Here is a 27,101-nt window from a genome sequence, read left to right on the forward strand (position 1 = left end):
TGGTCGCCAGCTGCTTCCCAGGGAGTGGGTTGGGCATGGGACTGGATCCTTGGGAAGGCGGAGCAGCTGCCTTTTGAGAGGAGAAGCCCAGCCCCCTTGCCTTGGATTGGGGTGCAGCACTGCATGCTGGGACTTGTCACCTGTGTTACAGTCATGCCCTGCACACAGCTGTGGTGGGGTCCCTCTGTGCCAGACACCAACATGCCAGTCCCTGCCCCAGAGCACTCAGTCTGACCAATCCGCTCCCTTGGATCGTGACTGGACCCTCAGTGGCCGTGGCATTTATGTAACCCTTGGCACCCTGGGATCTCAGAGGGGGGTCATTGTTACCAGGCAGGTTAATGTGGCAGGTTCAAACATAGGGCCCTACAGTTAGAGCCCTGAATACATGGCTTTAGATCCAGGCTTGCCGAGCGCTGGCAACTCTGCCTGGCGCCATGGGGGCTGTATGTCTCTCTCCTGCAGATTTATGTTCCTAACTTTAGGCTTTCAGGGTGAAAAGTTCTGGCTCAATGAGGCTGGGAATGGAACCCAGGCATCCTGGCTGCAAGATGAGCTGTACTATCACTTGGATACGGGTGAGGTGTAGCTCCTTTGCTCCTGGGAAGTTGCCAGTGCAGCTCCTCGGTTTGGAGTCCCCTGGCCTGACGTACCATTCCCAAGTCCAGATTGTGTGCCAGCGAATGTCAACGCTTCCTCCTGTGTCGTTCTAGACGCTCAACGAAAAGATCACCGACAAAGAGACCGTTTCTGAAACAGACCCCAAGGGAGCCAGTTTAAAAAGGTGAGACACACACCTCCAGTTGGTACAGGGTAGCCTGGCACTGCTCACTCCTCCTAGCGGGTAGGAAGAAGCTGAAGGGTGGTGGGTGAGTGCAGGAGCCTCAGCCCAGGTCTGCAACTGGTTGGTGAATGTGAGCTGATGGGCTCACAACCCTCCTTACAGGTGTCCCATTGCCAGGACCCCCCAGCTCACCTCCTCAGTATCTGATGGCCTTCACATCTATCTCAGTGGGCTTGTGCTGGGGACCTGCTTCCCCCTACAGACTCTTTGGGGGAGGCTGCAGCTCCAACCCCTAGAATGGTGCCCTGCAATGTTCCCTCCAATTTTTTCCATCACTGTGCGGAATGAATTTTGTTATGTGCACCAATATCAAGGTAATATGTGGGTGGGCGCCACCAGTAGAAACCAAAAACCTAGCTATAATATATATTTTTAAAAAATTACCATACGGATAATTGCTGCAGCCAGGACAGGTTAAGAATTTTAGAACTCACTACTCAAAGAATTAAATTTTAAGCATAAGAGAGAAATAAAATTATGAAATGCACAGACCAGTCAAAAAACTAAAATAACACTTTGAAAGAATAAAGCTACAGAGAATATATGTGCATTGCAGAAAGTACCAAGAAGTAACAATAATAACAACACAAGTATGTGTTGGGAGGTGTGTGTGTGTGTGAGTGACAGACAGACAGACAGACAGACTGTGCGTGTGAAAGATAGGGCCTTACCAAATTCACGGCTATGAAAAATGTCATTGACTGTGAAATTTGATCTTCCACCGCAAAATCTAGTCTTTTATGTGCTTTTACCCTATACTGTGCAGATTTTACAGGGGGAGACCAGTGTTTCTTAAATTGGGGGTCCTGACCCAAAAAGGAGTTGCCAGGGGGGTTGCAAGGTTGTTTTTTTGGGTGGGGGGGTTGTGCTATTGCCACTCTTACTTCTGCACTGACTTCAGAGCTGGATGGCCGGAGAGCGGCAGCTGGTGGCTGGGCGCTCAGCTCTGAAGGCAGCACCACTGCCATCAGCAGCAGTGCAGTAGTAAGGGTAGCAGTTCCACAATCCCCCCTACAATAACCTTGCATGTCCCCACCCACCCACCCACCCACAAACACACACACAACTCCTTTTTGGGTCAGGACCTCTACGATTACACCACCATGAAATTTAGGATTTAAATCACTGAAATTTACAATTTTTAAAATCCTCTGACTGTGAAATTGACCAAAATGGATTGTGAATTTGGTAGGGCCCTAGTCAGAGAGAGAGAGAGAGCGTGCGTGCACGCGCAAGCTGCTGGGGAAGTGTATGAGAGGCTGTGCGTTGTCCCTTTAAGCAGAGAGGCACTCACCAGAACTCAGACCGCAGCAGCTCCATCCTGCTCCTGAGCCCTGTCTCCCTATCCCCGCTCTGTGGAGATGGGGTATATGGGCATGGAGGAGAGGGACACCCTAAAATCAGCATCCCAACCCTGCACTCCCCTGCTGTGCACAGCAAGCAGGAGGGTCCTGGGAGCAGCTGGCCAGGGGCTCGAAGGCAGAGGGCAGGAGCAATGCGGCTGCAGAGCAGTGGGGGGAGAGACACATGAACACACGCGATGTGCACGGCACTTGATTGACTCTTGGGCAGCAGCGTAGCTTAGAGGGAACACTGGTGCCCTGGGGTAGAGAGGTGAACTTGGCCTCTCCTCCACAAGGAACATGAGCATAAAGCACCGTTATTGGGCAGAGGCTGGGAGATGCCCCAGAATCCTTTGCTGCTAGGGAACTCCAGGGTGTTACCTAGTTACTGTGGGAGGGATTTGGCGGGGGGGCACACTGTTCACACAAGGACCTGGCTGCAGCGTGGGAGGAATCATTGCTGTTTTTGCTGTGCAGGGGAGAAGTGCACGTTCTGCTCCCTGAGCGCTCCCAGAGCCTGCAGAGGTGTGAGAGTGGGGCAGGACTGCCAGGGGGGCGGGGACCGGCTGGATTTGAGTGTGTCTGGGACAGATGCTCAGGTTTGAACCCAAAGGTGAATGCATAGGGTGGGTTTGCGGCCAGTCCTTGCAAACAGACTTGTAGGATTTGGCTTATGACCCCCCTGAACCCTGCTTCCAGCCCGCATTCAGCCAGCACTCCCCCAAACATGCCATTGCTCCATGCTCCCAGTCCCGAGCATGTTCTCCCAGGGACCTACCTGTGTCCGATTCACCTGAAAGCAAGCCCCTATACAACCAAACGATACTCAAGGCAGGCTGGCCAGGCAGGCTGGCATAACCTGACCCAGAACAGTCTCTTCGCTGACTCAGGCTGAACAGTGCTGGCAGAGTGAGGGGCCAGGCCAGGCTTTCAGGTTAAGACAGATCCCAGCTTCACCCAGAACTGGACACTTGGAGGAGGCAGCCAGCCCTTTTCATCTTGACTGTTGGGCCCTGATTGGCTTCTGCCCACTCCTGGCTCTTCTAGCCACTGAGGACCAAATCTTATTGGTTCCACCAGCAGCTGATCATGGGTGGTCTCTCTGGGCACCTCCTGAAGGTCTAAACTTGATGCTCATTTTCCCCCCAAAAGACACCTGCTTTGGGTGGGGTGTGCCAAGGTGGTGTGCCCTGCAGCAAGGGGCACCCAACACCGGGTAGCTCCCCCCCCCCACTGCATGTACTGCTGTGCTGGCTTGTAGCCATAAATCCTGCCTGAGGACAGGAAGCTTGGGTTGGTGTAGAGCCCTTCCTTGCAGCTTGTTAGCCCACCCAGCATTTCACCAAACTGCACAACGGCCCAGCAGAGTGAGCAGCGATAAATACTGGGTGTGCGCCTCGAGATCACAGCTCCAGCTGTGTAATCCAGCCCATCTAGAGCCTGTTAGCCATGCAGGAAACATGCCCAGAGCAACTGCATTCGGAGGGGATTCAGCACACACTGGAATGATTCCTTGGCATGACCCCAGCGGCAGGTCATTTGTGTTCTCATCTTCCTCGGCTCATCCGGGCTGTAGGCTTCTTACCGCATTTGTAATTCCTGGCACCTCTTTAGCTCTCATCTGTCAGACTCTCTCTGCTGCTTCTGGGTTTTCCCCGCTCTCCAGCGTCTTTGCTGCTGGGGCTGCGCCAGTGATAGCTTGTGGCTGCCTTAGCCACTCCTCTGGGTTTGCTCTCTCATTTGGTGAGTTACAAGAGCCCTGAGAGCAGCCACTTCCCATCTAGCTAGATGGTTGTGGGTCACAATTCAGGGCAAGGGCACCCTCTCTAGGCTCCCTAGCCGCAGCCTCTCTTGGCTGGAGACCCGCACCTCTCTCCCTTCTGAGCAGGGTATTTCAGGCTGAATGGCCCCCTGCCTGCATGGTCTTATTCCCTAAGCGGGCCTGTGGTGCTTCTCTCCTCTGAGGCAGTGCAGTGTGTGATTGCCCCAGGTATTAGTTACCACCCAGGCCTTTGTAAGCCAGCACATTTCATTCGTCAGGTAGAAGCATTACAGAGAAAACCGCTTACCAACAATGAAAGAACCTACATGCAGACAGGCCTACCAGAGGTCACCCAGCTGCCAAATTGCTCTGGCAGGAACAGTCCTTTTGCTGTCCCAGAAGTTTTCCTGTGGCTTCAAGGTCCCCACCCTCTTTGCTCGAACCTGAGCACGCCACTCACTCATTTATCCAGTTACGCTCTCTGAGGAGACCCAGAGCAGGTCACCAACCTGATAGTGGGTCTCTGCTCAAAGTGCAGCTTCAGAAGCCTGGACTTGAGGTGGAGCCTTTGCCTTCCCCTGACCTCCAAATATTTCCTAGGAAATCCACTTTCACATGTATTGTTCCCATAAGGCCTTTGAAGTTAATAGGTATATCTGCATTATTTATTTTATTTATCTCCTAGAGCTGGAAAGATCATTGAGTCCAGCCCCCTGCCTTCACTAGCAGGACCAAGTACTGATTTTGCCCCAGATCCCTAAGTGGCCCCCTCAAGGGCTGAACTCACAGCCCTGGGTTTAGCAGGCCAATGCTCAAACCACTGAGCTATCCCTCCCCCCAGATATCTCCCTGAGATTGCATTAATCCTGCCTGCCTGGTCTTTAAAGCCCTCATTAGAACTCAAACATTTGTATTTTCATACAACGGGGAGGTATTAAACTTGATTCAGTAAGGTGGTTCTTCAAGTAGATGCAGCCATCTAGTGCAGCTGGGTGTGTGCGTGCCCAGTCTGCCGGAGCCCGGGATTTTGTCTAGCAGTACCCGTAGAGGGGCAGTGCTTGTGTCTGTGGCCCCTCCCCTGGCTCAGGCAGCACCACCCCGACCCCGCTCAATTCCTTCTCCCCGCCCGTGGCCAGAATCAGAGCTCTGTGTGGTTGTAGCCTCACAACCTTGCAAATTGTCTAGTTTCTTATTGTATATGGTTAGAGTTTGTTAGTCTGTTTCCCTGGTGATGCCCTTAATTCAGTAAGGTTTATCTTAATTCCAAAAAGTTTGTCCAGGATATTGCATGCAGTGTAGTTGTAGCCATGTTGGGCCCAGGGTATTAGAGAGACAAGGTGGGTAGAAAACAATAAAAGACAAAAGCAGCAGAGAGTCCTGTGGCACCTTATAGACTAACAGACATATTGGAGCATGAGCTTTCATAGGTGAATACCCACTTCATCGGATGCATGTAGTGGAAATAGTGGGATACTTCCACTACATGCATCTGACGAAGTGGGTATTCACCCACGAAAGCTCATGCTCCAAAACGTCTGTTAGTCTATAAGGTGCCACAGGACTCTTTGCTGCTTTTACAGATCCAGACTAACACGGCTACCCATCCTGATAAAAGACAAAACCACCCTGTCACCTGTGGGTGAACCCTTCTCCCAAAGCGATCATGCTGGGTCTGACCTCTCAGTCCTCATCCTCCAAGGAAACGTGCACAGCGCCTTCAGAACACGAGCCTGGGAGCTTAAATGCGTAATTCTGCTAGACACTAAAAATCATGGACTGAACCGAGACACTGGATTTATGGCTCATTACAACAAACTAACACAGTAACCCCCTTTTTGTCCTATGTCTGCAAAAGTGTGAACAGCCACTTCACCTTGAATGGTTGCTTAGATTGTGTGCTAACTACTTACGCTAAACAATTTGTTCCAGCTTGTATTTTGCTACGAGACTGGGAAAGGCTCTGTGTGTTCGAAAGCTCTTCTCTGTCCCCAACAGAAGCTGGTCCAGTAAAAGCTATTCCCTCCCCCACCTCGTCTCTCCAATTGCAGGATAATGTCAGATCAGTCCCAGTGTGAACTCCCTGGAGTGGAGCGAGCACTAAACGTAGCAAGAAACTAGGCTGCTCAGCAGAGTCACTTCCTACCCCGGGGTGGCCAACCTGTAGCTCCAGAGCCACATGCGGCTCTTCAGAGGTTAATATGCGGCTCCTTGTATAGACACGGAATCTGGGGCTGGAGCTACAGGTGCCAACTTTCCAATGTGCTACAGGGTGCTCACTGCTCAACCCCTGGCTCTGCCACCGGCCCCACTCCACTCCTTCCCCTGCCCCTTCCCCTGAGTCTGCTGCGCCCTTGCTCTTCTTTCCCCCCTCCCCCCCGCCTCCTGAACACCACAAAACAGCTGATCGTGGTGGGCGGGAGGCGCAGGGATGGAGGGTTAGGTGCTGCTGGCGGGTGGGAGACACTGGGGGCAGGGTGGGGAGCAGAGCTGATGGGAGGCTGCTGACATGTTACTGTGGCTCTTTGATAATGCACATTGGTAAATTCTTGTTCCTTCTCAGGCGCACGTTGGGCCACCCCTGTCCTAGAGGAAGCAAGTGGGGTTGGGGTGGGAGGGCCAGGAAGAATGCCGGAAGTGCCTATCATTGTTTGGGTCTCCCCAGCGTGGACAGGCAAGCGTGGGTGGGACCATTCATTTGCAGTGCTATAGAAAGCCCAGGGGCCCCGATGACCCTGCAGAGAAACCCATCGGTAGCTGAGTGTTGTCAAGTTCTGGGTTAGCCCAGGGGGTCAGTTCAGGTTGAGAACCCCACCGTGCTGCACAAGGGCAGAGTGCCCATGCGTGCGGCTCTGGTGTTTCCTAGCACAAACATGGCGCTGACGCTCCAAGCAGAGTCCTGAGAGTGAATCCCAGTCCAGTGTCCCCTTAGGGGCAGCGCCCCTTCTCGGGCTGGCACAGTGCTAGCACAGGTGTCTGACAGCACCGCCCAGAGGCCCAGGCTGGACCAGGGCCCCCTTTCTGCTCAGTGCTGGGTGGACCTGGAGGCATACAGAGCTCACCCCTTTGGGGTGTGATGCCCTGTCTGTGCGCAGGTTCAGGTCCCCAGGGAAGTGAGTATCTTCACCCAGCCCTGTGAGCTGGAGCGTGCACCGATACCCCCTCCTGGGAGCAGCTCTGCACAACAGAGCCCAAGGGCTGAGCCTGGGGGGTCTCTGTCTCCCTCTTCCTTTCAGATGAAAGGCAGGCGTGAGTTTGCGATGCCACCCAGCTCCTAACGTGCATGGGTACTCCAGCCCCAGAGCACCCACGTAGTCGGCGCCTATGGAAGCCGTCATTCCAACAAATCCCAGGGCGGTAGCTGGCCTTGTATGTCAGAGAGCTGGAGCCAGGGCTAGCAAAGCAAAGCCATCGGGAGCACTGGGCCAGCGCCGTGGGGAGAACAGGAGGGGCCTAGCTGTTCATCCTAGCCCAGAACAGGTCCAGGCCCTCATCTTCGTGAGCAGCCAAGAGAGGCTTGCTGGGCTGGGCTCCTTCTTTTTCTGCTGGCTAGCGAATGTTGTTGGACAGCTCGAGGAGAAGCAGCAGGGGTTTGTTGCATTATGTGTCAGTGTGGATCCCACTGCAGGGAGCGTGTGTCTCATGCACAAGGCCGGAGTTTGTTTGACAAGCAGAGTCTCTCATGTCTTCCCGTGTGCCTACACATGCTCCCATAAAGGGCAGGGCATCCATGACCCTCCCTCAGATCCCTCTCACCACCTGCAGCACAAAGATGAAACCTGGCAGGTGTCCGACCTGCTAGTTCTTAGCTTTGGCTGATCTCAAAAATCTTCTACAAATGGTGAGAGCTCTTCCGATTCTTCCACTTATGACTGCCATGATCTACATCAGGGGTAGGCAACCTATGGCACGTGCGCCAAAGATGGCATGCGAGCCATTAAAAATCCTGCCCGGCATGGCAAGCCGCAGGGTCTGCGGTCCCGGGCTGGAGCACCGGGCCGAGTGCAGCAAGCCGCCGGCCCCCTCCCTCCTTCTCCCCTCTCCTGGAGCCCTGCTGCCACGCACGCTTTGCTCTGGGGGCTGGGGCTGCGCACTCCCGTGGGGTAGCATTTGGCTCCACAGGGAGGGAAAGACGCTCCCCGCTCACCCGGAGCCATGCTGCTGTGCGTGCGGCACTCTAAGGGGCGGGGCTGCCCGCTCCCGCGGGGTAGTATATCTGGCTCTGCTTGGAGCCTCAAGGTACGGGGTGAGGGGGTGGATAAGGGGTGGGGGCAGTCAAGGGACAGGAAGAAGGGTGGGTTGGATAGGGGGTGGGATTCCGGGGGGGTGTGGATAAGGGGAGGGTTCTCTGGAGGGGGGAAGTCAGGGAGTGGCGGGGGTGGATGAGGCATGGGAGTTCCAGGGTCTGTTAGGAAGCAGGGGGTGGATAGGGGTCAGGGCAGTCGGGACAGGGAGCAAGGAGGGTCCTGGGGGAGGGGGCAATTAGGGTGGGGAGTCTCTGGAGGGGGTGGTCAGGGGGCAAGGACCTGGGGGGATTGGATGAGTTGGAAGTTCGGGGTGGGGGCGCTGTCAGGAGGCAGAGATGTGGAGAGGGGTTGCGGCAGGCAGGGAGTAGGGGGAGGGTTGTATGGGTCAGGAGTTCTGGGGGTCCTGTCAGGGAGCAGGGAGTGGTTGAATGGGGCATGGGAGTCCCAGGAGTCTGTCTGGGGGTGGGGGGGTGGATAAGGGTTGGGGCAGTCAGAGGACGGGTAGGGTCCTAGGCAGGCAGTCAGGGGACAAGGAGCAGGGAGGCTTAGATAGGGGATGGGGTCCTGGGGGGCAATTAGGGGCAAGGGTCCCAGGAGGGGGTAGGCAGGGTCAAGGAGCGAGGGGGTTGGGGATTCTGAGGGGAGCAGTCACCCAGCCCTGAGCCCTGACCCCCCCATACACACACACCCAGCCCTCTACCGTGAGCCTCGCACCTCCCCACACACCCCAGGCCCCTGCCCTTGGCCCTGTACCTCCCTCATACACACCCAGACCTCTGCTTGACTTCCTCACACACACCCCACGACCTCAGCCCTGACACCTGCACCCCCCAAACATACCCAGCCCCCCTGCCCTGACACCTGCACCCCCCTGACATGCCCCCAGCCCTCTGCCCTGACTCTTGCACCCCCCCACACCCCCAGCCCCTCCCACACCCGATGCACTGCCCCACATCCCCACCCCCATCCGGAGCACCAAATGAGAGCTCCTGCACCCCCCCGCCCCACATTCCCACCTGCACACATCACATCATATGGGAGCTGCCCAGGTAAGTGCCCCACACCCAGACCTCCTGCCCCAACCCTGAGCCCCCCACTCCTCATTCTAGCTCCTGGCCAGACCCTTCACCCCCAGACCTGTGCTCAGTGCACTCCCACCCTCAGCTCAGTGCAGAGAGGGGAAGAGAATGGGCCAGAACCAGGGAGAAGGTAGGTACCCACTGTATGTGGGCAGGGCCGGAACCCCAGACTGGCAGCAAGCTGAGTGGATCCGGCAATCAGGATCCTGGCTGGCAGGAGCCGGCGGATGGAACCCCTAAGTGGCAGCGGGCTGAGCTGCTCATCCCACTGCCAGTCTGGGGTCCCAGCAGCCGTCCCCACACAGCCTGCTCCGGTCTGGGGTTCTGGCTGCTGGACCCTTGCCAGCCGGGGTCCCAGCCGCAGGCCCCGCTCAGCCCACTGCCGGCCTAGGTGAACAGAACCCCAGACCAGCAGTGGACTGAGTGGGCCGGCGGTGTAAGATCAACATTTTAATTTAATTTTAAATGAAGCTTCTTAAACATTTTAAAAACCTTGTTTATTTTACAATACAACACTAGTTTAGTTATATAATATATAGACTTATAGAGAGAGACAGTCTAAAAAATATTAAACTGTATTACCGGCACGCGAAACCTTAAATTAGAGTGAATAAATGAAGACTCGGCACATCACTTCTGAAAGGTTGCCGACCCCTGATCTACATCGACCTGTCTGGACTGAGTATTGGCTGTCAGATCCCACTGGACATCCTCCTCGTCTCCTCCCCCCCCCCCGGGATGCAGCTACTTAATATGGTGTCAGAGCCCGCCGGACATCCGCCCCGGACACAGCTACTTAACGTGGTGGACTTGAAACCTCAGGGCGTCAAGCCCTGGCCAGCCTGCGAAGGACTCCCCACTGAAAGTTGGGTTTGGCAGGTATCTAGAAGAGTCGCACATACCGAGCAGGGGCTTGGAGTACCTGTTGTTCTGGGCTAGGACTCCCAAGTTGTGAGACGTGGCTGAAGGCCCATCTTCTGGAGCAATCTGTGGAGTTTCATCAAAACCTGAGGATCGTGCCCAGAGCCCTGCTAGAAGAAAGTGTTATCCAGTGCCCCGTCTAGCAGACTCACAGTGCCAAAGACCAGCATGGAGGAGAAAATGCTGAGAAGGGTCCCTGCTCCGGGGCCCCCACTGACACTCACTGCAGCACCAAATCAGGCACCATTTCCTGTTCTCAAGTCACACCAAGAGGAAGCTCTAAGCACAGAGGCAGACTCCAGGTGGAGCTCGGTGTCCTCTCATAAAGACAGACCACATATAGCCCCTGGGGATAAAACCACCATGCCCCGCACAGCCTGAGGGCTGCTGATCACGAGCAGCCCGTGTCAGAGGCGGACTCCGGTGGTACCTCAGCATCGATGCCAGGACCTTCATCATTGCTGAAGAACCTGCCTGCACCAGTTCAGTCCCCGGTACCAAAAGTGCCATAAACACCAGTAAAAGCAGCAAAGAGTCCCGTGGCACCTTATAGACTAACAGACGTTTTGGAGCATGAGCTTTCGTGGGTGAATACCCACTTCGTCAGATGCATGTAGTGGAAATTTCCATGGGCAGGTATTTATATGCAGGTCTCTAGCTTGCCTGCATATATATACCTGCCCCTGGAAATTTCCACTACATGCATCTGACGGAGTGGGTATTCACCCACGAAAGCTCATGCTCCAAAACGTCTGTTAGTCTATAAGGTGCCACGGGACTCTTTGCTGCTTTTACAGATCCAGACTAACGCGGCTACCCCTCTGATAATAAACACCAGTGCCGCCTCCAGAGGGGATCTGCTGCTCCTTCATCGGAGCACTGTCACCCCATCTTCCGGCCGAGAGGCCTCTCTTCTGTCATCTGTGTCAACCTCTGGTCCAGCCAGGGTTCTCTTCTCCATGAATGAGAGACTCGTTGGTCTGGCCAGGGCCTTGTGGCAGATGTCTGCCACAGTAACACTCTGTGTGAAGTCTCTGACAGGGTTCAAGTGTGTCTCTGCTCACCCCAGCCCAGGCTTCCCCAGCCATGTCAGTGGTACAAGAACAGTCTCAGTTGAGTAAGAGCATCCCTAAGGACAAGGACCCTGAAGGCTCTTTTGGAGAAAGTCGTACTCTGCCTCAGCTGAATGCGGCTAATTGCTGGGCTGTACTGGGTCGCCCCCTTCCTCTCAAAGGTCCTGCATAGCAACAGGGAGCAGCTCAGGGACGTCATTAAGAACAGCCAGTTGGTGGCCAAAATGGCCTTACATTGGTGACAGACACCACTGACACTGCAGCTCGGTCTATGGCCACCGCTATGACAATGCACTGAGTGTCGTGGCCCTAGGCATCGGGTACCCCCAGAGAGGAACGGGCCATGACTGAGCCTTGTCCTTTGATGGCACAGAGTGGACAGATGGCGCTCTACACCCATTAAGACTCCAAGGCCATCCTGTGCTCCCTGGGGTTTACGCCCCAATCCCATACTGTCCTCAGCCTCCATCAAGACAGTGGAGCCATCCTACCATCCAAGGCAACCCAAGTACACCAATACAACAGAGGGTACCAGCCTTTCTCCTCGGCAATGCACCCCTCCCTGCTGGCAGGCATCTGAATGTCTGTCTCACACCTAACCCCCAGCACAACCTTCAGGCCAGGGTCACACTTACCTCATCTGCAGGGCCCAATCCGGTTAGTGGACCCAGAGCATGCCTAACTCCACACCCAGTGACCAGAGGAGAAGGACCCCTTTATAAAGTTTAGCCGTGGTTAGGAGATTCACTCAAGAGATGGGAAACCCCATCCCAATCCACTCCCCCCATCAGGCAATGGGGGGAATTGAACTGGGGTCTCCCACATGCCAAGTGAGCGCCTCAATCACTGGGCTAAGGTTATGAGGGAGGAGCCATCTCACTTGTGTGGAGTTAAGTGTGAATGGTGCCTGGCTCCAGGATCACAAGCAGCCATAGGTGCCAAATTCTGTGAGGGGGGTGGGCTTAGGACACACCCTCTCATGGTCAGCATCTCCCGTGAGTTAGCTTAGGCGGCTCACTGCTCAGTGTGCTGGCTTCTGTGAGTCCCACTTTGAGGTACCTGGCTCTGCCATGCCTTGCATAGGGAGCCTGGGCCCTTGGCAGTGATTTTCTGGGTGCTGAAAAGTGAGGCATTGCAATGCTCAAGTCCCTTTGCGGATCCGTGTGCAAGCCCTCATGGCCAAGCTGCCTTACACATCTTTCCATATGGACCTGATGGTGCTCAGCATCCCCCCGTCATCCCCAAGGCAGCTTCGGAATTCCACCTACCCGTCAATTGCCTTGTCAGTGTCCTTCCCAAATCCCCCTTGACTCTGAGGGAAGAGAAGCCATATACCTTGGCTGTGGACAGAGCTTTTCTCTGCTATCTTAACAGGACTTAACACCCATCAGGCACCAGGCCTCTCTGTATTTATCCCCAGCTCATTGAAAGGCCATGCGATCTTGCCACAGAGAATCTCTAAATGGATTCCATTGTGCATTTCCATCTACTGGCGGATGGCTGGTGAGCCTCTCCCTCCATACGTCACCACACACTCCACCAAGGCACAGGCACTGTCTTTTGCCTGCTCCAGGAATGTGCCTTCTCTGAGATTGGCAAGGCTGGAACATGGAGCAACCCACTGACTTTTGCTAAACATTATGTCCTTGACATGGCAGCTAGAGCAGATCACGAGTTTGGAAGAGCTGTTTTTTGACAGGGTCACTGGCCTGGGGGAGGGGGAGAGCAGTAGATGTGATGTATCTTGATCTTAGTATGACTTGTTTGGACACAATCCCATGTGATGTTCTCATAAGCAACCTAGGAAAATGTGGTCTAAATTAAATTACTGTAAGGTGGGTGCACAACTGGTTGAAAAACAGTACTCACAGATGTTTTCAATGGTTCACTGTCCAACTAGGGGAGCTTATCTAGTGGGGACCTCAAGGTGTCTGTCCTGTTCTCGTACTAGTAAAAATTTTAATGAATGACTTGTGTGACAGGTTTGTTCACAGAGACCCCCTTGAGACTGTCACCTGATGTGCTGAGACTACCTCTGAGCCTGTTTTCTCTGCCAGTTTGGGCCTCCAGAACCCTGTCTTGTTGAGCCAGATATGCTGATCTGCTGCAACACAGACCCAGGTTCTGACCCATGCCTCCAAAGCTGCAGACTTAACTGAAAACGGCTTAGTAAGTGCTCCTGTCTCTAGCACCCAGATACCCAGCTCCCAATGGGATCCAACCCCCAAATAAATCCATTTTACTCTGTATAAAGCTTATACAGGGTAAAGTCATAAATTGTCCGCCCTCTGTAACTGATGGAGAGATATGCACAGCTGTTTGCTCCACCAGTTATTAATTACTTACTCTGGGTTAATTAATAAGCAAAAGTGATTTTATTAAGTATAAAAAGTAGGATTTAAGTGGTTCCAAGTAATAACAGACAGAACAAAGTCAATTACCAAGCAAAATAAAACAAAACACGCAAGTCTAAGCCTAATACGTTAAGAAACTGATTACAGGTGAAATCTCACCCCCAGAGATGTTTCAATAAGCTTCTTTCACAGACTGGACTCCTTCCTAGTCTGGGTCCAGCAATCACTCACACCCCCATAGTTACTGTCCTTTGTTCCAGTTTCTTTCAGGCATCTCTTGGGGTTGGAGAGCCAGCTGAAGACATAATGGAGAGGCTTCCAGGGCCTTTTATATTCTCTCTCTTGTGGACGGAAACCCCTTTGTTCTTCTGTGCAAAGTCACAGCAACAAGATGGAGTTTGTAGCCACCTGGGCAAGTCACATGTCCATGAATGATTCAGCTTTTTGCAGGCTGATGCCATTGTTTACATGTTAGTTTGAATGTTCCCAGGAAAGCTCAGATGTGGATTGGCGACTCCCCAAAGTCCATTGTCAGTTAAGTGTTTCTTGATTGGGCACTTACTGAGAATAGTCCTTTCTCAAGAAGCTGACCAAATGCTTCACTGAGGCTACTTAGAATCAAACACATTGAAATAAAAGTACATAGCCAATATTCATAACTTCAGATACAAAAATGATACACACAGACAGACAGCATAATCATAACCAGCAAACTACAATCTTTCCATAGACACCCCACTTGACCTCCTCTGTACAGGACCTGATGCAACCATAGGACCCTGGTTGCTACAATGATTTATATGGTCACAGTTCATGTCAGTAACATCACAACTTGGATAATGGAGTGGAGAGTATGCTTATAAAATTTGCAGGTGACACCTAGCTGGGAGGGGTTGCAAGTACTTTGGAGTACAGGATTAGACTTCATAATGACCATGATCAATTGGTCTAAAATCAAAAAGATGAAATTCAGTAAAGATAAGTGCAAACTACTTCGCCTAGGAAGGAAAAATCACACGCACAAATACAAAATGAGGAATAACTGGCTCAGCAGTGAGACTTCAGAAATGGATCTGGGATTATAATGGATCATAAATTGAATATTGGACAACATGATGCAGTTGCAAAAAAGGCTAATATCATTCTAGGGTGTATTAACAGGAGGTATGTAAGACATGGGAGGTGTCTACTCAGCACTGGTGAGGCCTCAGCTGCAGTACTGTGTCCAGTTTTGGGAAATACACTTTAAGAATGATGTGGACAAATTGGAGAGAGTCTAGAGGAGAGCAAACAAACAAACAAACAAACAAAAGGTTTAGAAAAACCCGCCCTATGTGGAAAGGTTAAAAGAACTGGCCATGTTTAGTCAGTCTTCAGATATGTTCAGGACTGTGATAGAGAGGTCTGATCAATTGTTCTCCATGTTCACAGAAGATAGGACAAGAAGTAATCAGCACTGTAAGGGTAGCTAAGTGTTGGAACAGGCTTCCCAGGGAGGCTGTGGAATGCCCACACTGGAGGTCTTTAAGAACAGGTTGGACAAACACCTGCAAGGGTGGTCTGGGTTTTACTTGGTCCTGCCTCAGTGTACGGGGCTGGACTATATAACCCCTCAAGGTCCCTGCCAGCCCTACCTTGCTGTGAGTCTCTGATTCAATCCTTGTTTGAGTGATGCAGCTGAAACTCCCCACACCCATGGCCCGGGAGGGAACTGCCAGTCACCTACTGCAGGATCCACGGATGCACACTTGAAGAAGGAAGAACGGGTACTTACCCTGCAGGAACTGCGGTTCTTGGAGATGTCATTGTCAGCATGGATCCCGGCCCAACCTCGCTTTTCGGAGCCCTCGGGAGCATGGGCTTTGAGTTGCAAGGGTACAGTGGGAGGCTCGCAGTGGGCCCTTGTATTGGAGCATGAGCAGGAACGGGGAACAAACGCAGGCCCAACAGACACTGTTATTTCAAACACTCTAGTCTCATGCATGGGGCACCTGTGTACTTACAGTGGGATCCACAGCCTCTCAAAGAGCCGCCATCACTGGAGTTCTTTACCCGCCTTTCCCACATGTGTTTTGACCACTCCCCTCTTCTCTCCACTTAGGACGAAGTCTGTTTCCTCGATGTCCGAGTTTGAAAGCTTGCTCGACTGTTCTCCCTACCTTCCAGGCAGGTCCAGCCCTGTGATCGCTGACCAAGCACGAGGCAAGGTGTCCCCAGCCACACAGCTACTGCCTAATGGCATAACAGACCCTGCAGGAGTCCACCCCAAAAACTGTACATATGTGACTACAGAGCAACCTGCCCCTGAGAGCCTGGCAAAAGAGAAGCTGGACATTTCCTCATGGGATTATTCATGGGCAAGCAACCTCTCTGGGCAGGATCCGGCCCAGAAGCAAATGCAGAGGAGCTACACGGCACCAGACAAGACCGGGATCCGTATCTATTACAGCCCTCCGGTGGTGCGAAGACTGGAGGCGCCATTAATCCACAACAAGGAGGGGAAGATCATGACTGAGCCAGGCTTCCTGTTCACAATGGCCAAGCCAACAGAGCTGGAGGAATCCGACCGCTCGGAGAACACGTACAGCAGGTGGCTGTGCAACTTCTCCAAGCAGCACCGTGAGCTGCTGGACAGCCACAGTGCTGACAAGGCTGGGCCCTCCGGCCCCAGGTTCCCAGCCTCCCTGCATGATTTTGAGATTTCTGGCAACATGAGCGACGACATGAAAGAGATCACCAACTGCGTGCGGCAGGCCATCCGCTCCAGCTCACTGGAGAGGAAAGTGAAGAGCACCTCCAGTCAGACCATGGGGCTGACAACTGTCGGGACCCAGACCATTCAGATGGTGAGCATCGGCCTGCAGACAGACACGCCCCGGGGAAACCTCCACAGCAAGAGCTGGTCCCCACGCAGCTCCTCCCTGATGTCTGTGCGTAGCAAACAAATTTCTTCGTCTCTGGACAAAGTCCACTCCAGGATCGAACGGCCCTGTTGTTCTCCCAAGTATGGCTCCCCGAAGCTCCAGAGACGGTCTTCCTCCAAGCTCGACAATTCAAAGGACAGAAGCCTGTGGAACCTTCATCAGAGTAAGCAAAATGGGTCGGCCTGGGCTAGGTCGACCACAACCAGAGACAGCCCGGTCCTCAGTAACATCAACGATGGCCTGTCCAGCTTGTTCAATGTTGTGGAGCATTCTGGGAGTACAGAGTCCATCTGGAAACCAGGCTGTCCGGAGAGCAAGGCCAAGCCAGAAGCTCCGAAATACGGCATCGTGCAAGAGTTCTTCAGGAACGTGTGCGGGAGGGCTCAGAGCCCCACTTCTGCCCCGGAGAAGAAAGAATCACCGGGAGATGATGGCACCAAAAAGCAGGATCACTCCCAGCCGCCCACCTGCCATCCATCTGAAAATGTCTCCCGGAGCTTAAACAAGAAACTCCCAAAGCAAAGCAGCAGCGAGGAGCCCAAGGTGTCTTCCCCAAACCAGGGGAGCAAAGATGGGACTGCAAGGGACCTGGACATCACATCTGTGATAGCCAATGAGGTAAGACCATAAGAACAGCCAGACTGAGTCAGACCAATGGTCCATCTAGCTCAGTATCCTGTCTCTGCCAGTGGCCAGTGCCAGATGCTTCAGAGGAAGTGAACAGAACAGGGCAATTTATTAAGTGATCCATCCCGTGTCATTCAGGCCCAGCTTCTGGCAGTCGGAGGTTAGGGACACCCAGAGCAAGGGGTTTTATCCTTGCCCCTCCTGGCTAATAGCTATTGATGGACATAGCTTCCATGAACTTGTCTTATTCTTTTTTTGAGCCCAGTTATACTTTTGGCCTTCCCAGCATCCCCTGGCAGCTTTGTTTTTACCCTAGCGAATGACACAGACTTCAGGGCAGAGTTGACTGACAAAGCAAACGTATTTAGCTTCTGCGCCCACCAGAGGAGGTAGCTTCCTCCCCAGCCTGAAGTGTAGTGCAGCCCCTCTCCACCCTGGGAGCCGGAGGGGTGAGAAGAGCAGACCTGTTCCTGCAGCAGTTGGTGGGTTGGCTGTAGCACTGTCTGCATCTGACAGCCAGACACACTCAGGCAGCAGCAGCCTAGGCTTGTGCTGCAGCCTGGAGGGGCCCCACTGGCTCAGCCCTTGGCTTCTCCCATGCAGAGACTGCTCCCCACAGCGGGGCTGGGTACACAACCTCATTCACGGAGCTAGGTCAAGACACTGGCGGTCTGGGGGACCTCAGCCTGCACTCGCTCTCGGGACAGGCACTCTGCCTCTGGGCTTACCCAGTGGCAACCCCAGGGGGCCCTGGTCCCAGCTGGGTGTTGCTGCAGTATGGCTGATAAGAGCAGTCCCCTCTGCTAGCACTGCACCTAGCCCAAGGAGATCTGTCCTCAAGTGGGTACCAGACTGGTCCCAGCTGCCGCTCCCCTGAGCCCCCAGAGCTGCCCAGAGGATTCAGGGGCCCTGGGGCAAAGCAATTTTGGGGGCCCCTTCCATTAAAAAAAGTTGCAATACTATAGAATACTATATTCTTGTAGGGGTCCCTGCAGGGCTTGGGGCAAATTGCCCCACTTGCCTCTTCCTTCCCCCTCCCCCTTGTGCCTCCCGGGCAGCCCTGCTTCCACACTCTAATCCCCCCCTCCTCTTTCTCTTTGCAGGACACAGCATGCGACTGCAGCTCCCAGTCCCTCACCTCCTGCTTCGCCCGGCCCTCCCGCTCAGCTGTGCGGCACTCCCCTTCCAAGTGCAAGCTGCATCCCTCTGACCCCAGCCGGGCGGAGGAGAAGGCAGGGCCTCTGAGTGAGTGAGTGAGGGCAGCGGGGACTGGGCTAAGCCGTGTCTGCTTTCTGCGGTCCTGACGAAAGAGCACGCTTCCCGCCTGTGCCAGCTCCACCGCAGCCTGCGGGACCTGCCAGCCCCGAGAGAGCTGTGCTGGGTCTCACTGGGCCCCTCGCTCTTGCAGAGACACAGGCGCATGCACATCTGTCTCCTAACTGTTCCCCAGCTGATGGGGGCGCTTAAGAAGCAGATGCTGCAGGATAGTCGGGAACGGAGGCTTCCAGCATTATGTCTGGACCTGGTTCCAGGGACGGAGGTGAAGTTACTCTGGGCGGGTGTCTCCTGACCCCCAGGAAGTAGCCTGCCAACCTCACTGCTCCTGCAAGGGAAGGATGATTCCAGGAGAGAGGAGGGTGTCCCCAGAGCCTGGGGTGGAGAGCTTTGTGCAATTTCCATAGCCCTTCCAGGCTCCTCAGAGACCTGTACTTCAGGGAGATGGACCGTTCCCAGGCAGCTGGTGGGGGGTGGGGGGAATGAAGAGATGGATTCTGCCTGCCCTGAGATGTGGGAACTGGGAACCGCCACCCTGCAGCAGCCTCTAGAAAGCTGGCAAAGCCAAGGCCCCAAGCCTGGGATTCCTTGGGGCAGTGCTGCTGACAAGCGCCCTGGAGAGGAATCAGCAGCAAGAGCGCAGAGAGCAGCTGGGTCAGCGCTCAGAGGAAATGCTGCAGGCATACTGTCACTGCACTTCACAGCCAGGGCTGTGGGCCGGGGATGCGCCCTGGCGGGGTGCGCCCTGGGAGGCATGCTGTATAAAGCTGATTGATGTGTGTGAGGCTCTTTCACTGTGTCACCTCCCTTGTCATGTTGTCTTCGAGTGGCATTGGCACACCCTTCACTGACACGGCCCCTCTCCCCTGCGCCTGGGGGCTTTGTGCACACCCAGCCCAGGGTGGATTGCCCTGCTGTTGCATCAGCTGCTGCTGTGCTCGGCTCATTTGCTGTGCTGGAAGGATGCCTAGGGGAGGATCCTGGGGGCAGGCACAGGGCATGTTCAGGCCCTTCTCCTCACCCAAACAATGTTTAATTCCCCACCCCAGCACCAGAGTGGCCAGTGCAGGAGGCTGAAGCAAGCTGCCCCCCTGGAATGCTTACCGAGCTAGCGTGCTGGCCGAGTGGCTGCGGGGCTCCCTTTGTCTCTGGTTCGCTTAGCTGGATCCTGGCTCACAGAAGCTGTGCAGCCGCCTGGCCTCTGAAAGCCTGATCTCAGGAGGCACAGCCAAAGGCAGATGGGAACAGGAGAAAATGCAATGGGGGGTGGGTAGACTGCAGTAGAGAGGGGACCTAGCAGCCTTGCAGAGTCTAGGCTAGTAGGAAGTACAGCACGCGTTCTCCCTTCTCCAGGGGGCTGTGCAGGAGCAGAGAGAGAGAGAGTGTGTCTGTGTGTGTGAATGAATGTTTGTGTGTTCTCCCTTCCCCTCCCCTCCGGAGCATTAGGCCGAGAGCGCTGAAACCCTGGGGACAAGATGAGCCAGGCCTGTGGTCCCCCGCAGCTGGGTCTGAGCAAGGTTCTAGCCAAAGTGGCAGCATTTCCTTAGGTTGTGTCCCACCCAGTGTCTGGCAGGTCTGGTTGGACACGGAGGGTTGTCTGGATCTCCTGGTTCTCACTATTTAAGGTATTTGTTCATGGTTTATGATGCAATTCGCAGAGGTCCCCTCAGGGTTATTTGTTTGTGTGTTTGGCCTGATAGCCTGGAGCTTGCTGTGGTTGTGTCTGACTGTGCCAGTCGTGGGAGATCGAACGGGCGGTGTCGATTGGAGGTGTGTGTGTGTCGGTCGGAGGAGGCAGAGGGCAGCAGGGCCACAGCTGGCATTCACTCTGATGTTCCCCAACCATTACCTGGAGCCTGGCTCTGACTCAATGGCCAAACAGCTCTAAGACCCCTGCTTCTGCCCAGGAGCTCATGCTGGCCCCTCAAGGACCCCTGCACTCACTTCTTCCTAGCCCTTTCTGCTCCCTTCCTTGGTGTAGGTGCTGCATTCTGGCTCGTGTCCTCCATAGGGACGGGGTTTCCTCCGCACCTGCACTGCTGCCTCCCAGGCCAAGCATTTGTGCCTTAGCACGGGTTAGCCACCACATAACAAGAGTGGTGCAAGTACCTGGGCCAGGGTAATCCCTGGTGTAGAGAGTCAGGGCTGCCTTTGTCCCAGTGTGATTCTCACCTGAGGCTTGGCACCCAGCTTGCTATGGTTGCCCAGCACTAAAAGTTCCAGGATTTAGTGAGCTGTGACAGGGAACAGACTCCAGAATATCACCGATACCACTGAGCTATTTGCCCTTCCATTGGGCCTTGTGCACTAGAGGAAGGGGGGCATCTGGACTTTGTATTAAAGGTGCAGAAACAGCCTTCAAACTCCTATTCCAGGCAGCTTTATGTGGCACCAGGCTGGCCTGGTGATGGCCTGGAGAGCTCTCAGACCAAGCTCTGTTAATGAGCTCTAATTAAATATCTCTGAACCTCTGGGGATCATAGCAGCAGGTGCTGGGCCTGGGCCAGGGCCAGGGCCAGGCTCACTTAGCATCAAAGGCAAGGTTGCTGTGGCTTTCACCAGCTTTGCAGCAGGTTCTGGGGAGGAAGGAAGATTCAGCAGAGCAGAATCTGCCAGGCTGGGCCGTGCAGTTTGTGCTGGCAATGCAGGCCACAGCTCACGGGCAAAACCCAGAGCAGACTGCAGCTGCCATCGGCTTGACTAGGCTGTGCTGCCCAGGGAGCCTGTAGCTCCCAGCATGCCCTGCTCCAGCTGGAGCTGAGCAGCGCCTCTGGGGGTCTTGGGCTCCCCTGTTGTACTAAAGGCGAGGGCAGCTTGGGGTCACAGTGCATAGACCTGCAGGACAGCTCTCTGGCCTCCCTCTGCTAAAGCTTCCCAGCCAGTAACATTTGACTCCCACTTTGCCCAGAGCTGAGTGAAGGTCCCGGGGATCACAGCATGTTCCCTGAGCCCCCTTCAGACACAGCGTTTATTGCACCCTTCTGTGTCTTCTCTCCTGGGCCGTACTGAGCGGCTGCTCTGCTCATGGAGGCAGGGTAGCAGGCAGGGCAGCTCTACGCAGCTGTTCCCCTGCTCTCTGCTGCCAGGCGCCTGTCAGCAATGAGGTGATTAACTGCTGGAGCAGTCACCGGGGCTGGGGGGGATTTGCCATCTCTGGCCATTAGTAAACTGAGAGGATTGTGGTTTTTTCCCCCAAGAACTCTAGTTCTAACAGGAATTAATGCAGGGAAGAGCTCTTGCCTGTGGTAGGCAGGAGGCCAGTCTAGATGGTCACAACAGTCCCCTCAGGCCTCAGAATCTTAAAGATCCCAGCACCTCCCAAGAAACACTTCAAGCTGTTTGCTCTGTCAGTGCAGGAGGCTGCAGCACTGCCATGGAGTGAGTGAGGCAAAGCAATTGAAGGTCTGTAACCCACCTTCTCGTGCTGCATTTAATACTGCAATTAAATCCATCCCCAGGCCTCTAAGCCCTGGTCTGCACAACAGAGACAGATCACAGCGACCTAACTCTGTCAGCATCTGCACTAGAATGTAGCTCCCACCAGTGTAACTCACCTGCTGTGCTGACAATAACTCCACTCCGCGAGAGGTAGAGCACTTAGGTCGATGTAGACACTGCGTTGCTGAGATCCTCTGTTGCTGCCTTTCAGAAGCCTTCCCACAATGCCCTACACTGACAGTTAAATTGGTGCAAGCACTCCTGGCACCAGTGCCTGTCCTCACCACAAGGAGCACAGTGTGGACGGGCAAAGGTGGTTTAATTACTGCGGTGGCTGGACATCGCAACTTGGACTGTGTCTGCACTGCACTGATGGAGCTGTGCTGCTGTAGCGTTTCTGGTGAAGACGCTCTAAGCTGACAGGAGCGAGCTCTCCAGCGGTTTAACTCCTGCCTCCGCAAGTGGCAGTAGCTGTGTCGGCGGGAGGCGCTCTCCTGCCAATGTAGCGCTGTCCACACCATCACGTAGGTCAGTGTAACTTACATCACTGGGAGTGTGGATTATTCACACTGCTGAGTGCCATTCGTACTAAAGTGATTTGTAGTGTAGACACCCAATGGTCAGCTTCATTTTGTAGCATAGCCTTGCCCTGTCGTGTGTCTCTTGTTGCTTCAGAGTGTGTCCAGGTTGCATCAGGGCAGGGAATGCTCAATGAGACATGGGAGGCTGTCCCTCGGGTGCTCTGGGACACGTGACCTGCCACAGCAAAGCTCAGGGTCAGCTTGATCTTGGTGCTTGGAAACCACTTCCCCAGTTCAGAGGGTGGGTGAGGGTGTTTACAGCCAGCACAAACTGTCCGGCCCCTTCTTCCCAGGGCTGTTAGTTACGCTTCAGCAAGCCTCACACTGTGCTCTGCTCAGGTCTCCTAGCAGTTAGACAGGCTAGGTTAGAATCCCCCCCCGGGGGGACTCCTCTGATATTCGGACTGGGCTGTACAGCTCACCTCAGAGCAAGCCAGCAGTGTGGAGCAGGCTGGGCCTGGCCCCGCAGCGGGAGGGGAGCCAGTTAACGGCTGTGGGAGCATGCCCTTCTTCTGCCTTTCAGCACTGGCTGCTTCTGACTGACACTGACAACCTCTGGAGGCAGGAGACCCTTTTCCTGCCTGTGTTTCCAGCCCTCCCCAAGCCCAGCTGTGCTGGAAGTGGTGTGAGAAAAGCTGACCTCATCAGACATGGATTCCAGCTGCTCCGCTATGCTGGTCCCAGGGCCTTGGCAAGGTCCTCCCACCCCTTGCTGTGCATCAGCATCAGCCTCCACTGCAGCCCTGTGCTCGCTGTAAACTCCGTTTCTAGCCCATTTTATCATCATGGCTCCTGGTGCATTTTGATTGCCTTCCCTCCCCAGGATCTCTGAGAACATTACAAGGGGAGAGCGTGTGTGTGTGTACACACGTGTGGAGTGGGGAGTTTTAATTAATTCAGCCTGCAACTGGGAAATCATTTCTTCAACCCACTGCCCTGCCCAGGGAGCCGTATCTGACAGCATTTTGCTTCAGTATTTAAAAAAACAATACAGGCCCCAGAGCTACCCCTAAGCCCTGTTGTGTCCCTGAGCAGATATGGGTTGTCCAGGGAGCCCTGGCCTTCTCACTAACAGCACCTGCTGAATCTATTACTCAGTTTTACAGACTCAGCTGGGACACCCTAGCTCCTAGGGGGGCTGTTTTATTTGCTCATTACAAGTGTCTTGCAAACGTCCCTTCCTTTTGGTTTGACCTGTTCTGATGCGCTGCAGGCCCGAATGGAGTACATGGCAGGGTCAGTTTAAATCAGCACGAACTTTAGAGCTGAAGGAATTTTTAAAAATAATGAAATTAGCTAAAGTGGGAGGGTAGCAGATGAGTTAAAAATACCAATTGGATTATGAGCTTGCAAGTCGTGCAATCCTGCCCAGGAACAGAACTGCTGTTTGGCTGGGAATGGAGTCTTGGGGGGAGGGGAGGAAGTGCCAGTAAGCCACCCCGTTAATAAAGAGCCAGTGTTTATCAGCTTGGAGCCCTGGAAGGCATCAGCACTTCATTGTGAAGCCTTGGTGCCCAATGCCAGCAGATTTCTGAAGCTAAAAATAAATGCCTATTGCATTAGGTGCTAATGAAGTCCAATTACCAGCCTGCTGCTCTTTGCACTGCTTTGGGAGAGAGTACAAACATCCTCCCCATAGAGGATTATGACAGCTAGTGTGGAGAGCACCTGGGCTTGCAGAAGAGCAGGGGCTAGGTATGTGAGATGCCAGCCAAACCCATGGAGAGGATTCCAGCCAGAAGATGAATCCACCCAGATGTGTAACAGCCGCGCAGCCAGGGATGAACCCACCCCTGGGGATGAGGAGAAACTTGTGCATTGATCCCTTAAACAGAGGGGCCGTGCAAATGAAGCTGGTGCCCCTCCTGTGTGAGGCCATGCTCTGTGCTCCTGCAGGGTGTATGCCAGTACCACAGCCAAGCCTTGTTCTCTGTCAGCAGCCCCAGGCTACACTCTGTGCACCTCTGTTACAGGAGGGGAGTGCAGTGGCCCAGCTGGTTCTACACAAGTCACCTTACTCTGCCTGGTGACTATGGGTGAGTCTTGTTGTGTCCTTCCACTAGCAGAGCCAGAGAGGGTCTGGGCACATCCTCACCTGAGAGGAGCAGGAGGCAGAACAGGCAGCTTATTGTCCAGTCTTACCAGCAGACAACGAGCTGTGGGAGCCTGGTTGTTAGTGCAGCTCTTGCTAGTTCTTGCATGCGTTTGGCAGGCGTGGGAATCTGTCCTGGGAGGGGGTTGGGGCAGTGTTGTTAATTGGTCTATAACACCCACTGTAAATACTTCTGTTGGGGTGGTTTTCGCATTTTCAGTGGTATCTAGGGTTTTTTTAAATAATCTACTTTTTGGAATGTGGTTTCTTGTTTTTACAAATGCCTTTTTAATTATTTGTGATACTTGTCGTGTCTGTCCTGTCTTGTAAATAGCAGCGCTGGGCATTTCTGCCATGGGGTGGAGGTGATGGGCCATGTGTGACCTAGCGGCTCTGTGGTTGGGAGGGACGGCACTGGACATGTGCCCAGGGCCCTGTCTTGGCCACCTGATGGCCCACCCCAACGAACATGCAAAGAAGCTGGACTTTGCTTCAGCAAAGTCAGTTGAAGGATGCGGGGAGGTATCAGAGAGAGCAACCCTGAACCATGGTGTGTGTAATACGCAGCCTTTAAACTTGACACTGTCATCTCCCTGCTTGGAATTTGAAAGAGCAAAATCTCAATATGAGCTGAGCCTCAGTTGGCTGCAGCCCCAGGTGCTGGCCATTCTGAAAATAGCATACTTGAAATTAAAGATGAGCCAATTTGGCTTCTTTAACTCCCAGCTGCCGGTTTGGTTCACCCAGCCATGTCCTGTTTCCCAGTGTCTCCTGCGGGAAAGGGTCTGTGTACAGGGAGGTGCTGATTTCACGTCATTCCCATGCATCTCACCGGATTAGGCTTTCTCCCTGCGGGGCGGGGTGGGGGCGGAGAGGAAAGCTGCCCTTTGGGGACTGTTCTCCCTGCAGCCCTGCCACATGACTGGTAAGCTATTCCCAAGCAGAGCACTGTCCGTGTCACCTGCACCATCGCAGCCTTTCCCTGCTCTTCCTCACTGCAGCGGTGGGGTTTGAAAAGCCAGCCGAGCTCTTTTCCAAGGCCTGTCCTGCCGCAAAGCTCACACATAGGGCCGGGCTGGGGGCTGTTACCGACTGTTTTCTCTGCCCCGGGTGCTGTTTCCCTAGCAGCCTCTGGTGTCTGGGTCTGGGTTCCATGTGCTCACCCCTTCCTTGTGCATGGCTCCACGTTCACATGAAGGGCAGTTTCACCGCCACTGATGACGGGGCTTCTGCACTCACTCCATCTTCTGTCTGTACAATTGTGTGTTGTGTGATAGAAAATAAAGGGCCTGTGAGCTCTGAAATGAAACCCCCAGAGCTACCTTCTGTGTTCATGTGTGCAAGGTGCCTGGCTGACCCCTTGGTAGGGGGAGTAGCTCCCTGACACCCTCTCTATCCAAGGGAAAGGCAAAATCCTGCTTTTGGCTCCATCCTGCCCTGAGTAGATCCTGGGGGCTAGGTCGTGGGTGTTTCCGTTGCTGAGCTGACAGACTGTTCCCAGGAGATAGAGCGAGGAGCTGGGGGAGGGTGTTTGGTCTCCCGCTGGTGCATGTTGGCTTCAGGAACCGCATGCCCTTTCGGTGACCTTGGAGCTCTGCTTCAGCTGTTGTAAGTTGGGTGTAAACAGCCAGCAGAAGAGAGCGGGCTGGGGTACAGCCCCCTGCTGGCTGATGTAGGAGCAGCAACAGCTGCCTGGATAGACCTTGGAAGGAACACACCTTCTTCCCAGGAGGAGGCTCCAGTGATGGAGCAGGAGGCCCCACTTCACACTGAGCAGGGGAGCTGAGGGGCGCCTGGACTCCCATTCCTCTCCAAGCGATCCCAGAAGGAGCTGGACCAAGGGAGCCAGAGCCCGCTGCTAAAATCTAGTCAGCCCTTTCCTTCTGCACGAGCACCAGGCTGGACTCTGCTGCTGCGTGGCCCTGCAGTGGGGCTGGACTCGGTGCAGCCCCTTCGCTGTGCATGGCACCGGTGCCAACTTGCCCTGCTGGTCCTGAGGCAGGAGCAGACGGCCTGCCCAGAGCAGGGCCCCCGAGAGCGGGTTTGGGCCCCGGTGAAAAATTTTTTTGCCCCTCCCCCAGCAAGGGCAGACTGGCTAAACAGGACTGATGAAGCTGGGCCCCGGGCCCTCTTCCAGACTGCCATGCCCCAGTAATTTATACCGGCTTCCTCCCCCTCTCGTCGGCCCTAGCCCAGGGTCCTGCAGGTGCTGGCACAGCAGGTCCTGGTTAATATGGCAGAAGGACAAAGCCTCACCTCCCCCTGTCCCTTGCTGCATGACCCTGGAGCAGCCATAGGATTGCTCGTTTTGGTTGGACGTAGTCCTGGAGGTTTCATCATATGCCACATTTTTTAAAGATTAATGTTTATTTCCTTGAAACTCCAGGACAATCCTGGAGGGTTGGCAACCTTCAGCAGCCATGACAGCAGATCCTCTGGGCTGTGGACGCAAACTGCCGCCGGCCACAGGAGCAGCTGCTCATGCTGCGCTGTGCCATAGGGCAAGGGAAGCCACGTTGATCCTCCACTCTAGTCAGTGTCCCC

The 27,101-nt window shown here is 54.3% G+C and overlaps 1 protein-coding gene across 6 annotated transcripts in view; it reads left to right on the plus strand.

Annotated features, from left to right (window-relative positions):
• SOGA1 (suppressor of glucose, autophagy associated 1) overlaps window positions 1-25,866 on the plus strand; it is a 91,614-nt gene extending 65,748 nt beyond the window's left edge. For 5 of the 6 annotated variants that reach the window (XM_050917239.1, XM_050917240.1, XM_050917245.1 and 2 more), the window contains 3 exons: window positions 714-784; window positions 15,722-17,162; window positions 18,275-25,866. In XM_050917239.1, coding sequence (XP_050773196.1) covers window positions 714-784; window positions 15,722-17,162; window positions 18,275-18,424 — 1,662 coding nt within the window. In that variant the 3' untranslated portion in view covers window positions 18,425-25,866. Of the gene's footprint in view, window positions 1-713; window positions 785-13,880; window positions 15,698-15,721; window positions 17,163-18,274 lie in introns of those variants that run through there. The other variant, XM_050917246.1, reaches the window with a different exon arrangement.
• The last annotated feature ends 1,235 nt before the right edge of the window (window positions 25,867-27,101 follow it).

This window comes from Gopherus flavomarginatus, chromosome 11 (genome assembly GCF_025201925.1).
Source record: "Gopherus flavomarginatus isolate rGopFla2 chromosome 11, rGopFla2.mat.asm, whole genome shotgun sequence".
In the NCBI taxonomy this organism is placed as follows: Eukaryota; Metazoa; Chordata; order Testudines; family Testudinidae; genus Gopherus; species Gopherus flavomarginatus.